The sequence below is a fragment of the Nymphalis io genome, chromosome 2 (assembly GCF_905147045.1).
Source record: "Nymphalis io chromosome 2, ilAglIoxx1.1, whole genome shotgun sequence".
Lineage (NCBI taxonomy): Eukaryota > Metazoa > Arthropoda > Insecta > Lepidoptera > Nymphalidae > Nymphalis > Nymphalis io.
Genome location: NC_065889.1, coordinates 8,371,645 through 8,389,829, shown reverse-complemented (window position 1 = coordinate 8,389,829; position 18,185 = coordinate 8,371,645). Strand labels below are relative to the sequence as shown.

Genomic DNA, 18,185 nt, shown 5'->3' with positions numbered 1-18,185 from the left:
ATATGCTTTAGTCAGATATTGGGTTACCTTACCTTCTTATGTCGACGGTACTTTTATGGTCTATTTACTATTTATTTTGCGCAACATTTCCGAATTTCCTTTAGTTTATCATGTCATATCCATATTAATATTTTTTTTTCTTTACTCCTAATATTTTTTGTTGTTTGTATGGTATGTTTAGAAATTGCATTAAGTTAAAATTTATTTATCGTTTTTCGATATTTTATTGGTTAAGAATGTTTACATAAATAGAAAAATGCAAATTGATAATTCTGCAAATTAAAAAAATATAATATCTTTAAATAAACCTTTTCCACGATTTATATTATATTAATTATTATTTTACTGGTGGTAGGGCTTTGTGTACCAGTACCAGGTACCACCCACTCATCAGATATTCAACCGCAAAGCAGCAGTACTTGGTATTGTTGTGTTCCGGTTTGAAGGGTGAGTGAGCCAGAGTAATTACAGGTACAATGGACATAACATCTTAGTTCCCAATGTTGGTGGCGCATTGACGATGTAAGCGATGCTTAATATATATATATATATATATATATATATATATATATATTATAAATAGCATTTCTTGTTATAATTTTTTGCTGAAATTTAAACTTTCATACATATGTAAACACATTGTCCTTAATACAAGCAAGTAAACTCTAAAATCAACTTAATTTACATCCTCCAGTTTTCCTCGGCTATCTTAAACTGAATTTATTATGAGCGGGCTTTGATAATGTCCAAAATGCATCACTTGGGTTTACAGTGAGAGTACGTAAGGCATACACCGGCCGTCGTAAACTACACATGTTTACGACCTTAGCCTTCAAGAGTACCAACATTCCCCTCATAAAATGGGAATAGGCCTTGTGAAATGATGCGCTCCTCATGTAAATATTACATATTGCTACAGACATGACAATTGTTACCTTTATTCTGTATTAGTTTATTTATAACTGTAGCGTGAACTACATATAAATTAAAAAAAAAACAATAAATATACTTTACTTAAGTAGGTTCATCTACCGAGAAGAACCGGCAAGAAATAAAATAGTTGCTTACCTTTTTCTATCAATTCAATTAGCAGTATGATAATTAAATGTAATGTATATTAAGTGATATTTTTATGATATTGTTAAAATGGGTGTCGAGTTCAACAGTAAATCGAAAACCACGATCCGGTTTAATGTTTGAAATGATTTTAAATAAATACAATGAATGTTCTTCTAAATAAAAAATAAATCGGATCTGTAACAAGAAAAGTTTTCTTTAGGAGTTCTAATCTTAAACTATTGACAGAAAACATGTGAATTCGAAACGGAACGAGACTGGTCAATAAAACTTTTTATGTTCTACCAAACTTCACTTATCAGCTTCGGAAGTGAAAGTTATTTAACCCAAAGGCGACTTATACTTTCTTTAAACAAGGATATCAATGCGATAATACTTATGAACGAATATATTTTACTTGGAGGTAGGTCTGAGTAGGTACAGCGCTAATGTCTATGGACGGAGGTGATTTACCATTACTTGTATATATCCACTTCCCTATTTTATAAAAAAATGTGCTTAAAATTAATATTTGATGATGTGATCTATGAAACAGTTCCCAGAATCACCATACTTTCATTTGATATGATTTTTGTCTTTAAAATTAAATGAGTAAGAAGTTTCATTATAATTGAACATATATAGATGAAAGCCGAGATGGCCCAGTGGTAAGAACGCGTGAATCTTAGCCGATGATCGTGGGTTCAAACCCGGGCAAGCACCACTGAATTTTCATATGCTTAATTTGTGATTATAATTCATCTCGTGCTTTACGGTGAAGGAAAACATCGTGAATAAATTTTGAAATTCTGCCACATGTGTATTCCACCAACCCGCATTGGAGCAGCGTGGTGGAATAAGCTCCAAACCTTCTCCTCAAAATGAGGAGAGGAGGCCTTTAGCCCAGCAGTGGGACATTCACAGGCTGTTTCGGTTCGGTTCGGATATATAGATGAGGCAAATTAAAAACCACTTTCTGTTTTGATATCATCTAATAATGTGAATAAACATTTATAGGAACCGTAATAACCTAAACAGTTCTAATGTTGCATTATAAATTTAATAACTCCGTATACGTAGAGCTTCAAACTATAAGTCCACCGTAATTGGTTTGAATTTAATATGGATGTGTTTATAAAATAATCCGACCGGAGGTTAATAGTCATAGGTGCTTCGAGTGGCTATATCCGCTTAATGCTAGCGGGATAATATGATTGCGAGCGGGTACCACTTACTAGTCTGCTATTAAATTATATGCTTTGGTTTGGGACTTATATTCTAACTTATAAAACCATATAGATTATATTAAGTATGACCAATGAAACGTGTTTAATTGTCTAAATTCTATTTACGTATTAATGATAAAAGCTTAAAGTGAAAACTGCAGTTCATTTATATTTTATTTACGCTAGCAACATATAAATTTGTCTTAAAGAATAGTGTATTTAGACCTTTTTTAACTTTCTATGTTAATTGTTGCATCAAATGAAATGACTGACTGCTGCTAAAGAGTATACCGAAAGATTTCGCGTTTATAGGGAGAATATTACTCTCGTATAGTTTATATTGCGATGTAAAGTCTTCTTAATACTAAATGAAAAGGAGAGGTTAGCATATCTTTATATAAATAATTCTTCTGTGCGTGTGTATATCACTAGTAAACAATGCTCTCTCTGAAATAGTAAATTGGTTTAGTGTTAATAATTTACTGTTAAACAATAAAAATGAGTAGAGTAAATGGGTAGTAAATGGGGATGCTTTAGATGCTGTAGAAGCAACAGAATTTTTTGGTATCACTATAAATTCTAAGCTTAAATGGGGCACTCATATTAATAAATTGGCTAACAGACTCAGCTCTGCAGCTTTCGCGGTAAAAAATTGAATGTTGACTGATGTAGATACGGCTCACCTAGTGTATTTTAGTTATTTCCACAGTATGATGCCTCATGGCTTTCTTCAGAAGAGCTATTCGTGCAATTTTTAAACTGCGCTCAAAAGATTCATTAAGATGTAAATTTAAAGAAATTAAAATAATGACTATCGCTTCTCAATATATATTTGATAATGTTATGTATGTACGCAAAAACATAAAACATTTTCCCAGAAATTTTGACGTACATATTGTTAACACCAGGAATATGTATAAACATACAACCATTATTACCAGATTACACAGGTTAGTAAGTATTTTATGGGAAAATGTATACGCCTTTATAACGGGATCCCAGAAAACGTTCAAAAATATTCAATTGTGTAATTTAAAAGAATCACAACCAATGAATTTTTAGATGATTGCACACCTTGGGAATAAAACGATCGCCTCCAGACCATTTCAAATAAAAAAAATACAATTCTATTATTGTATATTACGTATAATCGTAAAAAATGCGATTAATAAAATTTCCTTGGGTCTTTGGCCGGTTTTTCTTTGGTTTGTAGTGTTTATTTCCGAACCAGTGGTAGATTTATGACAATCAATAAGTAAGTGTAACGCTTCTATATGGAATAAAGATTTTTGACTTTGACTTAATTCTGAACTCTTTCTTAACGGCTTGAGCAATTTAAATAAAAGAATAATAATTGCGTGTATATGAGCGGTTTAGATTGAATCCATTAGGTGGCGCTGCAATCAAATTCTATGTAATAAATAAAAAAAATATTTCACCCGTACGAAGTATGGGATGGGCAGCTAGTTAAATATAATCCAAAATCAAAGTGACCCTTATCGACTCGGTTCGTTTTACCGCTTAGAACAAACACGCGTCACGCCGCTGGATATTTCGCTTTGTATCCATCAATAACTTGACGATCCCTATTTGTTGTGGCTATCGATATGTTACTAAATAAATTGCACAATATTTCTGAAATTTGGCTTGTTTCACTGTTGATATGTTTATTTATATTTCATACACCTAGCTCTCTAATAGTTCGTCTGTCTATATTTGTATAAAGTCACTGCTTGGCGTAGTCACATAGCGACTGTTGATTTCGTTTCAAAAAAACAACACAATATGTGGAAATGATAAATGTATTCGTTTTTAACACTTATCGTATTTAATTGAATAATTTAATGATTTAGATGACAGTGAAGTTCGAAATTGCTAGACAATTATCAAGTGCATTTTATCTTGCCTCGTCCCCTCGTAGCCTTGTCCTCTTTTGATAAAATTTGACAAATTATTGAAACTTATGTGTTATTTGCCAATACTAGTTATTGGTGTATCAGCGAAGTAATACCTGGTCAATTTAATTTAATTTCTTTTTAAGAATATTGAACGAAGTCAGATATTGCATTAATCCCATGCTAAATTTGTCACCGAAGCCAAAAGAATATTTGAATTGAAAAAAAGGGAAATTCCAATAATCAGATCCAATATAAATCAGAGTCAGTTCCGCCGCGAAAAGGCGCCTTCGACAATTTCGATGAGTACTGAATATACGTTCCAATGTGGCGATAGATAGAAACTTGAACAGGCTTTAATGAGATTCCCTGGAGATGACGTAAACCGCCAGTGAACACCAAAGTTTATTCTTCCTTTTATCCGAGCTCAGAAGTTGGCATTCTATTTACACGGTTAATAGCGAAGAAGGTGTAAACGATTCAAAGCATTGTCTATAACTTTCAAGATAGTGCTATTTAAATATTACTTTATTAAAATAAAAAGTAATATAAATGTCCAATTATTTCAAAAGCAGACTTATTGCGAAAACGGGATCATTTCCAGTTAACTCGGTGGGATTATTGATATTTAGATGGATGGATAAGTCCTGAAGTTAAACTTCAAGACGCAAAAATAAGTTTCGAGTAATTAAAAAAATATATAATAAGTTAGTTTGTGTCCAATGTCCGATTTGTGATTAAAAGTACCTATTATATAATATGCATTATTTGTATATTTAAATGAATTTTACTCAAAACAGTTTAAACATTTTATAGATAATAATTGACGAGCCGGTTGGCGTGGTTGGTAGATACTTGCATTTCACGCCGAAGGTTGTGGGTTCGATTGTCCACCAGACAATCCTCCACCAGAGAAGGTTGTCCACCCAGGACTGACATTTGTGTGCATAAACACTGTTTGTCCCGAGTCTGGGTGTAATTATCTATATAAGTATGTATTTACAAAAGAAAAGTAGTATATGTAGTATATCAGTTGTCTGGTTTCCATACCATAAGCTTTGTACAAGCTTAATTTGGAATCAGATGGCCGTGTGTGAAAAATGACCCAGGATATTATTATAAGGTAATACAAAACTGAACGTTGTGGAAACAGGTCAAGAGTCTGTGCTTCACATAATATTTTAAGGACTACTTTTAATTAGTGAAGATATAAAAGCCAGGTACCTATCATGAAAATATTACAAAATATTTTTCATTATTCATGTTTTATTTATTCAACGCTTTACATATAATTCTGCTATTATACCTGAGAAGGAATCAAGTAGGCAGAAAATTCATAAGGTGCTTACATTTATTTACAGATGTACAAAGATCTAAATACAGTACACGAAAAAACAAAATCAAATATAATTATACATTCCAATTACGTATGCATTTATTATCTTTGTACCCGACCCGTAAGCGTTCCAAGCCCGGCCTTTACGATAATGACTATAAACTAACTACTGACAATGTACACTTGTTAGGAAACATAACACAAGTTGCCCCCGGGGTCGAGGTCCCTCATTCATTACAACCCGTAGAAGCTTAAGCGTATGACGGCGTTATACATAGCACACGTTACGTCCTTACTCCCGACGGCGACGACGTTCTAAGCCGAGGGCCGGCCTCACAGAAGATACTCTAGGACGTGCGCATTCTGAGCCCTTAAGTGGACTCGACATCTGGCTGGAGTCTCAGTACACGACCTCCCGCCCGGTGATGCAGTCAAGGCCAGCGGAGTCAAAAGTTTCAGCAACATTCAACAAAAAAATAAACATATTTTTATAAATATGTGTAATAAAATAAACTTTGAGCCACATTTTAAGAACCGTTTCTGAGATACACGAAATAAATTAACATATATACAAGAATTGCTCATTTAACATTGATTAGATTTTTAGCTATATGGGTCCTTCCAAAAAAAAAAACGCAATTTTTCAAAACAAAATTAACTTATTAATTAATTTTATTATTAGAGCCATGTGAAGCTTGAAGAATTTAAACATTAAAATTGAAATACTTTTGTAAACGGAATGCGATATTGAGTTTCAAAGTGTCGTAGCATGAACGGTAAATGAATAGCAAACTAGAATATTATGCTAATAATAATTAAAATCACGTAAAATAGCGTCAACACCTCAATTGTATATAGGTAGTGTAGCGATGGGCATAGTCGCAGGTTCCTAGGCTATTGCGGTCCTCAAAGTTAATTAAAAAGTAACATAGGATTGTTGGTAATTCCTTATAAACAAGCATTGCTATTATTTTTAACGTAAACTAATCCGTGATATTGTACTAGTTTGAAATTTCATTTTTTATTATAATGACCAAATTGTAAATACCATAAAATATATACTAGTTGTGGGGTATGAAATCAGTAATTTGTATTTTAATCAAGACCACAACCCCGGACATGATAGACGTTCGCCTCGAATGTGCTAACAGCAAGTTAATTATAGACAGCCATAAAATATCGCCAGATGGTGAATAGACTTCTCCAACACCGGCGACGTAATGACTCGATAAAATGGAAAAATTTTCACTTATCTGCTTTATTTCGCCGTGTATAGGTATTAACTTATTTCCTGTAAAAGCTCCTGGCTAGCTGCCAGATCAGAAGTCAGGAAAATTGACTTTTGTAGTCACTAATCATCCGTTTTCTTTTTATTTGAATGATGGCTAGTTTCGAAATTAACGCGACCCTTTAATAGTAGTGTATTTAGTACATTGTATAGTCGATTTATTGTTGAAAATAATTAATTAATTACTAAAACTAAGTTCTAAGAGATTTTTTGGTGAAACCGTTTCTATATATAAAACTGTCTGATACAATTTAAATAATAAAAAATGTAGTGATTAGATTGTTATAATCAAAATCGAGATCAACCCTCCGTTGAGCATTTTTCAAAAATTTACTTTGTGTAGCACTTACCTTAAAAAGTATAATATATTTTATGATTTCATGTTCGTACTGAAATAATAAAAAATAATAAACTATTGGGTTATCTTGATAGACACATATACGGCTTACATATACAGGTGTTATCTTGGAACGATACAATTTTCAAATTGAAAATAAATAAGTACGAATTTGATGTAATGTATTAAAATAGTTTAAAAATGGAAAAATTTTAAAAATATCGTACAGGCTCTAGCCTGTACGATATTTTTTTCTTGTGTTTTAATTAATACAATTACTATATAAATCATTAATAATGGTTACATAGAAATAATAAAAAAAAAATCACAGCTTCTTATATTAATTTTAGCATTTCAAATTGAATTAATAACAATATTAGAATTAATATAATATGATCTTTAAAGGTACTAAAAAAATGAAACAATAAATTAAATTAGTGAAAATTGCTTAGTATTATTTTATTTAATAATCAATGTTTTAAATGAAAAACTTATATACGAATTACTTCTTACTGAAAATTGCTAACGGTGCCATGCTTCTGTTCAAGTTGAAGGTTTATGGCGATCGCATTGTTTCCCAAACTGAAATAGCTTCGAGCCACACTTAGGTCTGAATTTGTTCTGAAGAGATCAGTGTGCTATTTATGTACGTATATAGTTGAATTTGAAATATATTTTACTATATACTTATATAAGTATCCACAGAATGATGCTATCTGATGTTTTGAGCAACATCAGATGGCCCAGTGGTAAGATCACGTAAATCTTAACCGATGATCGTAGGTTCAAACCCGGGCAAGCACCGCTGAATTTTCATCTGCTTAATTTGTGGTGATAATTCATCTCGTACTTGACGGTAAAGGAAGACATCGTGAGGAAATCTGAATGTGTTTAATTTCATTGAAATTCTGTCACATGTGTATTCCACCAACCCGTATTGGAACAGCGTGGTGGAATAAGCTCCAAACCTTCTCCTCAAGAAGGGAGAGGAGGCCTTAGCTCAGCAGTGGGACATTCGCAGGCTGTTACTGATGTTTTGAAATTATATATATTCTTGGATATTATTTAAAATTATAAATATTGTAGAACTTACATTAAACTTATAGTTTTAAGTTTAAACATGATATATGGATTAAGTTAAGTAGTTTAAAAATGTTAACATTAAAATATATCTTAAGAACTCTTAGACCGTGCTAAGTGACGTATGTAATCTAAAATAATTTTCCCAACAAGACAAAAAACAATTTAAATAATCTGATTAGCACTCTAAGTTTCTCAATATGAATATTATGAAGTTCGAATAGAGGAGAATACAATTGGCGTTTATATTGACTTCTCTACGATTTCTGCATATAAATATCAATTTCAAATAAAAAAGATATTGTTTGTTATGAACTTAATAAAAGTTGAACGAATACTGTAAGTATTCTAAGTCCTATAACTTTGCAATTCACTTCGTATAGTTTCTTAAAGTTTTTTTTATATTTCTTTCTTTTATCGTCTAAACAGTTTTCAAGAGCTTTTTCTAGGCGATTGAGTATCGAGTTGAGAACTTTGACCTACAGTTCAGTCACCCACTAAGCTTCATTGCAGATCGTAACGCTTCAAGGCCCCCTTAGAAAATTGTATTTCTCTTTCAACAGAAAATTTTAAGTAAATGCAACACAACGGATTCTTTTGTTGTGACTTGTGAGAAAACTTGAATGTTATTTACAATAAAAATATATAAAGACGTCCTTCAACGACTTTAGGAACGAGCGAGTATTTACAATCGCTACTGACTGCATCAGACAGATAATTAATAGAAATTTTATTTAGTAAAATAAATAATAGATAATAAAAGTTAGTAAAATTAATATTCCTTAATTTTCATACTAAATGCATATGTATCGCAACCATTGCGATATCCAACGAATGTAAGAGCGAGAGAGTTATTAGTCAATTTATTGCCATTTTTATTCGGAATATAAATTCATTTTAATGAACTAGCTTAGTCAATCTTATAAAATGAAGCTTGAAAATTGCCTGTAAGAGCCTCCTTAAATAGAATTCATTTTGATTGATTTTATTGTCATAATATATTCGTTCAATATTAATAGTCTTTACCGTTTGGTCTTATTTCAATAATTCATTTTAAAACAAAAGATTAATGATTTTAACATTTAAAATAATCTGATAGTTGTGTTTGATTGATGTACTAATATTAACCGAGTTAGGTATTCTCGTGGCTTTAAAACTTGGAAAAGTGCCTAAAAATTTAACGTTGCTGTCATTATATTTCGAGCCAAGTTAGGAAGATGTAAAGTTCTGATAGAGTTGAGCGCGGACGTCTTTATAAATTTGCTTCTTATGCAATTCCGTGATATTGCATTATTTCGTAAGAATTCACTAAATTATTCTATTCACTCGCTATAATGCGTTTCAGTTAAAACTTGAGGAATTATACCACAACTATTTAAGGGATTTAAATATTCAAATGTTTTCAATGGCATTCATTTCAATTGCGGTAATTAACAAAGAAAACTCCATGTTTCTTTAATAAAAGGAAATTAAGAAATAGAGTACCTAGAAGATTTTCTTGTTTACAACGTTAATTTTCAATTTTATTTACAATTCTAGAAGTCGTTGCTAGTTAATTGATTTAAAGATTTCCTTTTTTCTCCCGGCGGTGCGATTCTAGATTTATTACTATCTAGGATTTACAAGAAAACCAATATCCTCTCCCGAGACCTCGACCATAATGTAAATATTTATCAGTATTTTAATTGTCAATTTTGAAAACACTTGCTCGAAGCCCTAAAATTACCAAAATAATTTGTGTCTAAAAAGATTACAAACAAGCAAACGATTACTTGCTTATGTATACAACAATAAATAGTAATTAGATGAAGTTTTTTGAATTGTTAAGTCAGTAACCAGTACAATTATAATAACTTTAATAATAAAAATAAGTAAAAAATTGATTACACACTTTGCACAGCCACTTTCAACATCACTACGAATAGCTTAGCTTTCATAATGAATGAATAAAAGAAATATTTGTGATGATTACATAGTTAAATGTTACACACATTTACAATACACTCACACAGTCACTCTCAATTTTCAATAAATCGGAAGAGAGTTCGTTACAGAAGTATTTAATAAGTTAAGAAAAAAAACTACACATTGTTGCTTACTAAATATTTTTATAACATTTTAAAATTTTTCACTTTTTTTTCTTTCTTTTTTTAAATCTTTTCAGCCTCTTACTGTTACTGTAAATTTGTATAAACTTTTATCAAATGTATTTTCATAATGTTAGAAAGCAAAGCCTTGCGAAATTATGATAGCATTAGAATTTAATGATTGCAATATATTGAAACAAAAATTGAATTTTTGTGTGGTTTGTACAATACTTAAAGCTTGCTGTTATTTTTTTGTAATTTTTAAGCGAACGGACAAATGGGCCACCCGATGATAAGTGGTCATCACTTCCAAAAGACACTGGCGCATTAAGAAACATTCCTTACATCGCCAATGAGCTACCAAACCTGGGAACTGATATGTTGGGTCCTTTGTGCCTGGCTCACTCACATTTAAAACCAAAACACAGCAATACTATTATTGTATAGTATTGCTGTTTGACGGTACAATGTCTGATGAGTGAGTACTTACTTAGATGGACTTAAATCAATATAAAGTTATTTCTAGAATAAAAATTGTTGCAACAAGAGTTTATATAAATAAGAATATGTTTAAAATAAAAATGTTTAAAATATGTGACTCCGATTTTAAACCTGATAATACTATAGTGTCAGCTTTAATATCAACCATATGCTGCAGTACTAAAAGGACATTATAACTGTTATGTAATAAACTTTGCGCATATAAAAGTAACAAAGGAGTAAACTGGAAAAATTACAGTCATAAATTCACTTAACATGCGCCATAAAAACAAAAGAGTGGCCTTTTAGTAATAAGCCTCCAATATTTTGTCCACTGTACTCGTACTTCCATGGATGGGGTTATCTCGCAAGTTAGCGGCAATTTCCAAATCTGTTTTCTCTTTGTTTTATTTTGCCCGAAAATTGCAGCAAGTTCTGAGTTTGTGAGCCTTTGTCATAATCATTTTGAAGTGCATATGAGTGATGAGCTTTAATTTTTTTTTTTAAATATTTGTATGTTATTTTTAATAGCCAAATACAGCCTCCTTTACAGTTCCGTCGTATCTATATTTTTTTATAATCATTATCATTTCGTAATTAGTGATAATTACCTAATGGTAATGAAGTAATATATAACATTTCCCAATGAAGCCTTGTAAACTAGCAAACTATATAATTTACGGTACTATGGGTTTCCTTAATGGATCCCTATAATTGTGACGATTGATGTAGACATTACAGGGTATAAAGTAAGGTGATGTCTCCCTTGCGCGTCGTTCAACCCCTATAACAATTTCTAAATCGGAACAAAGATTATTTTGGAAGTATTAAATGTGATAAGCTTAAGATCTATGTATTCTAATTATTTTTTAGATTCTAACCTACAAATTCAAATTTATAATGGCCAAGGCATACCTTAAAAAGCACAACGCAGGTCATTTTCACAATTATCAATTAATTAACAACATTGCATTTTAATTATAATTTAAAATAATTAAGCTGAACGACTCCTCTAGAGAATTAAAGTGGACAGAGGCGCAAATCTTAGCGTGCTTCAAAGCTATTCTGTAAGATTTAGTTTGAAAACTTTCCGTGACACGCTTATTTAATGTGTATATTCTTTAATTATATGGTAAATAGAAAAATAAAGTGGTACCGTAATATTATACCTTAATTGTTATAGTCAATATTACATATATTTCTGACATAGCTCTACAGGAATTTTCTGTGCGACCGTAATTTTTTGAGTGTACGTACGCGTACTCGATTCTCGGATTCTTTCGCAAGCATACTCGGTGCTGCACTTTACTTGATATGTACCGATGAGACGAACCCTTAACGTGTCTACATTATTTTTAAACACACAAGTCAATGTATGTATTAAAATATAATATGTACATTTGGACGAATATATGTGTAAATTTTTATTATTTTTGTAAAGATACTCTTTCGAGTTTTATTTTTAATTTAGTTAATAATTTAGTTTCTCACTCGCCGTTCAAACAAATAGTAGCACATTAATGCCAAGAATTAATTCTTTGAGGTAGAATATTTGATGTGTGGGTGGTATTTACACATGGCTTGCTCTAAGCCCTACAATTAGCTAAATAATTTGTGTCTAAAAAAGATTACAAACAAGCAAACGAGCACTTGCTTATTTATTATGTATACAAAAATAAATATTATTTAGATGAAGTAGATCAGTCAGTAATTATAATAACTTTAATACTAAAAATAAGTAAAAAAATTGATTACACACATTGCACAACCACTTTCGACATCACTACGAATAGCTTAGCTTACATAATGAATGATTAATATAAATATTTGTAATGATTAAAAATTTTTAAAACTTTATAAATCTAAGTAGTAAGTATAAACTTCTTGTATCTGTGTGAAATTTTGACACACGGTAACCCGCATTGGAGCAGTTTGGTGGAATGAGCTCGAAGTTCTCCCTAAAAGGAGACAGGCAGTTACTATAACATTTATTAACATTTTATTATAGATAGAATACCACACATTTTTAGTATTGCCATACCTATTTATTCCTATACATTGCCAATTGTATTCTTTAGTATATGAACCAGATAAATAGGAAAGCCTTTTCGTTTGTTGTACGTCAGTACGACACTTCTTTAACTCTCTCTATTCTGAGGTTTCTAGTGTCCGCTATATCTTGAACCCTTATCACCGGTTTATTGGAAACTGAAAGGGCCAATCAATTTCCTGTTCTATTTTTATCGACAGCTGTTTTCAAATACGCCGTGAGAATTGTTAAAGATAATTCTGATATTACGAAATAATTTATATTAAAAATAGTAAAGTATTTGTATTGTACGCATTTTCTTTTTATTTATCTTATAATTATATTATGGTGGTAGGACTTAGTCCAAGTCTGGGTAGGTAGCACTTGCAAAGTTACCTACCTATGTGAAATAAAAAAGTATGTTGAATTATGTTTTAATTAAAAAGGTTTAGATTAATGCTTACTTTAAAAGGTTGAGTTAAGTTTTGTTCTAATATGGAATTGATCGTTGCATTTCAAATAATTTCCTTATTATAAAAAGTTATTTGTAAGTTTCTTATACACGTTTTTCTCTAATACAAGCGAGAACTACAAATCAATATTAAAAGTATATTTTTAACTTTCAAGCAAAGTAAAAACTCAAACTTTTTTTGACAAAAGACTTGTTTTCTTTTTATATGAATTAAAAAATAAATAAATGCTACATGAAATATCTAATATTCAGCAGTTTTACCGTGATTGAGTAAAAGTCATACAAATACACTTATTGCCATGAAAGTAAATATATTTATATGAGTAAGTTATGCATATAACATCATAATAACCAACTCGTATATATTTAGGATAATAAAATACGTTTATATTTACCAAACAGGAACCAAAACTGAATCTAATTTAATTGGATTAGAAGTTCTTCTGTGACGTCAAAATGTTATAATTAGTTTGCATAAGCAAATAACTTTTAATTGAATGCGCAATAATAAACTGTTTCAATAATTTACTCAATTGTTATCAAAATTATTGAAGCTAAAGTAGCAATTAGCAACTCACGTTACTATTTAATTACGTGATATCAACTGACTTCATTAACAGTTCAGGTTATTTCTATTCCGTATTAGGTACAATTTATTTATTATCATAATTATATTATTCATGTCAAAGTTTTATTTGTTGTTTTATTTTTATAAGCTTTTATTCAACTACTTCTGTTAGTATTTGTGGGTGAAATCTTTAAATAAATTATTAATTAATATGTCCACTCAATAGTTTGAGTCGGAATTTTGCAGACTATTGGTGCTGGTTACAATAGAATCTGGAAAAGTAAATATTGTAATTTGTTTATAACAAAAAATATTAAAACAATACCCGCGTCACGAAATCCATTAAAAGTAAATACATATCTATAACCCATTTGTTGTGACCATTCCAATGCGCTGAAACATTAACCTCTGCTGTAAATGGGTGAGAAGGTATGTATCCCACTGATTCCAGATGATCATCAGGTCAGACATACTTTGTTAGTATATATGTTATTGTTATTGTCTTTGAAATCACAATATATTAAATTCTGAATCCATCATACCAGTAGAAGTTGCTCACATCCTTTTAACAACTACAAAAGAGCTGATGATCTTCAAACTGCTGAAACACATTGAATAAAAACTCACTGAATCATTTTCTTTACCTACAGTTAAACGTTTTTGAATTAGACCCTATAAATAAAAACGCCCAGAAAAGCAAATGTTTTAATGAATAGTTTTCATCTCTATATGATGATATTGTGTCTTTATTCTTAATTGTTTAGCTATAGTTACGATTGTAAAATAATCCATATTTCTATGGTTATAAAGATTATTTTAGAATGTAATATATTCGTATCGACTGAAAAGATTTGGACGAAATGAACAACAGACGCAGTGCATGAGATACAAGTCTATATTATTGGTGTTTCAGAACTGGAATTGCTTTTCAAAGCATTCGAGTTTTCACTGATTCTTGCTATCTCTGCACTATGCATACTTTTTTCTTAACTTCTGTTCAAGTTGCTTTCACAATTATTTCGGGACGATAAAAAAACAAATGTTCTTGTAAATTAAACGTAACACTAATCGATTCAAATAAAAGTAATATCAAAGTAACCTTGTAGGTGACATAATATATTTTTGTTCGTTTGTTTTATTTATTTTCTCTTAAAGAATACATGTATATATAGAGGTCAGAATCAAACCTGTGACTTTTACGTAACTAGGTGGCCCGTAAACCATTGCACTGTTTACACTTAAATACTACCAATTATTAACACGTATCACGTATTTTACTTTGTTTAGCGGTTGTTTGGATAAACACTGATTTCTCTCTTTCTGACATCATTGATTTGACGTTTGGAAAAAGAAGACGACATTGTTGAAATAATTGTACCCTAAACATCATTAATAGGTAAATCAAATTCGATCTAATATAATTTGTTATGTCAATATATTTTAATTTGTTTTCGCCCACATCCATTTTACTGTAAATATTGCTATTTATCAACTTATTACATTATTTATACCACAAAGTAAGCAAAAACAATACGCATAACATTTATACTAATCTAACTAATTAGTAACATGTATAGTATTAGTATGCATTACAGTTTATGCTAGAGCTAAGCTAAGTAAAATACCCAAATTCAGAAAACAAGCTCACGTCTCATTATCGTTTATATACATATCGTATGTCTTAATTGTATAAATGAGTATTAGTTACATTTAGGCCTTAATTATATACAAATAAAAATAAAAAATATATAAATACTACAGTCAGTAATACTCAACAGCTTATATCAATAGTTACTATGATTTAAATCAGCATTATATAAAATAAAATTACTCTAATTATTATTGATTATATATTTAACAGGAATTATTAGCTGAACAGTATAGAATATGTTGTGCTACCATGCTTTCTATTGATTTTAATGAAGAAGGTTTTTATAACAAATTGGTATAAAAACCTTCTTCATTAAAAATAACCCAAAGCGCCAATTTTCGTTGTGATTGTTCAAGTAATGTTGAAGTCATAATGAAAGTCAACATCTTTATTTATTATTATATATACCATATTAATTAAATTAATTGTTAAATAGTTTATATATGAACGGCTTCTAACAGCGTCTTACAGTGTAGTTTGATATTGCAGGCGCGCTGGAGGGCGGTCCACTGGGCGGCGGCGACGGCGGCGGCGCGCTCGTCGCGCTGCGTCCTGCCGGCTCGCCGCCCGCGCCCAGCCTCGGCGCCAGCCGACATAGTCTCATGGGTAACTTTGTTTTTTTTTTTAATAATACAACCGACATGGTTATATAGAAATACATAAAAATATCATATTTCATGACATTTATTTTATATTATGAAAGTAGAATATATACTGGTATTTATCGTAATTTTCCTTATGAGAATGAGAAGTATGTTAATTTTTATTACATTTATTATCAAACTAATTTAACATTTTGCATTATGTTGCAACCGGAGCAAAAATGGGAATTTATAATACCACAAATTCAATTTTCTCTTCGACTACCTTGACATAATATTATGCTATATTTCAAAAAATATATACTTTATAACCACAATACAATACAACACACATATATACACAAACACTAAATTTATTACAGAATATGAATGTTCAATATCAATGGAAATAGTAGGTTTTGTGTGAGTTCTGGAAAAGAAAAAACAAATTTAAAAAACGTAACTCCTTATGATATGAGTATATTAGTTGTTGCTATTAAAATAGTAGACAAATAATAGTCATTCATAGAAAATAAAAATATTATATTCCAATTAATTATTATCAAATGTCAAATGTCAGATAAAAAAAAAACAAAAAAGGTTTCCGTAATCGGCTTAAATTATTAATAAAATTAACAGTCTGAGCACGTCATTGTCCATGGTATTATATTATGATTTTGTTGCGTGCAGAGCCGACATTGAATGAATATTGTATGTAATGTATCTACATAATATTTCACATATATGTTGTGCATTTATTATGTAATGAGCCGAGTTTAATTTGGACATAAAACATTTTCTCATTGCCAAAAATGTTATCGCCTTTAAGCATTAGCACTGCAAGAAATAATTCTTAATACTCTCACTGTCAATTCATCGAAAAATATGAAATCCAAGAAGTTATATTTCTTGTGCGCGCTTTGAAACACAATATGGTATTGAAGTTTAGCGGGATTATAATAACCGTAGTGTGGGTGGTTGACTGACCATCGGTAAAAAAGAAAATAGTAAGATATATAGAAAATAATAATACATTATGCGGAAATCATTGGATAAAACAATAGGTCATTGATATAGGGATACATAATTTTTATATAGAATATTAGGAAATAAATCCTGAACAAGTAAATAATCAAATGTCTTTAACGAAACATTTAAACGTCGTTATCTTTTATTAAATTGTGTGTGGGGAATTCAATATACTTAATATTGAATACGACACAGACATTACATATTAATTACTATTACCTAATATAATATTTTTAAGATCCTGCATTTTCGTTTGAAACACGTAAAAATCACCTAAATATCAAAAATACACACTACGTATACAAGCGAGGATGTATTACTGAAATTCTACACAGGATAGTTCAACAGCAGGCTCAGTAGTCAAAAATGAAAATGAATATCTAAATATTCTTTATTCCAGAGGCACATAAAAGTACTTCTGAATTAGTCATGTTATAGTTTTCAGTTAAATGTAAAGCTAACCACGATTCGAAATGCAGATTTTACCGAAAAGAATCGGCAGGAAACTCAGTAGTTTCCTTTTTCGAAAATTTATATAGTTATTACTTAAATACGATTAAATTGATTATTTATCCTGCATGAAAATCAACAAATACTCACTCTACGCTTTTTTACAAAGGCTAAAATATCTTTTCAAGATTTACGAACTATATAATTTCATACAAATATTATTGAGCAGCCGCGTTAAAAAATACTTGACAGTATAAATTTTTTAATATAAAAGTATGTCATAACTTTTTAATGATGTATAATAAAAGTATAAATTAAAGTTTTAATAAGGCCGATAAGTCACACGAGTTTTTTCTCGTTTTTGAAGCACGCATCTCTGGAATACCCCTTATATGAGATACTTCTACATAGCGTAGATTTAATTTGGCGGCATAGTTTAATTAACAGGATTCCAAGTCACGAGTCCTGAGCAAATTGATGAGTTGTGTAGTGCGGGGCGCGGCGAAGAGTATATTTAAGTTACGCGTGTTGGCCTAACACTTGATTAATTTATATTGGTAAGGCAATTCGCGTTCTGCATATAAATGTTCTTAATGTCAAACCACACATTTATATTGTAA

General features: G+C 30.5%; 1 protein-coding gene across 1 annotated transcript in view; it reads left to right on the top strand.

Moving 5' to 3' along the window:
• Positions 1-18,185, top strand: part of LOC126778556 (cyclic nucleotide-gated cation channel alpha-3) — a 103,891-nt gene that overhangs the window by 18,599 nt on the left and 67,107 nt on the right. The window contains exon 3 of the mRNA XM_050502227.1: positions 15,995-16,111. Within this exon, the coding sequence (XP_050358184.1) occupies positions 16,108-16,111 (4 nt within the window). The 5' untranslated portion in view covers positions 15,995-16,107. The remainder of the gene's footprint in view (positions 1-15,994; positions 16,112-18,185) is intronic.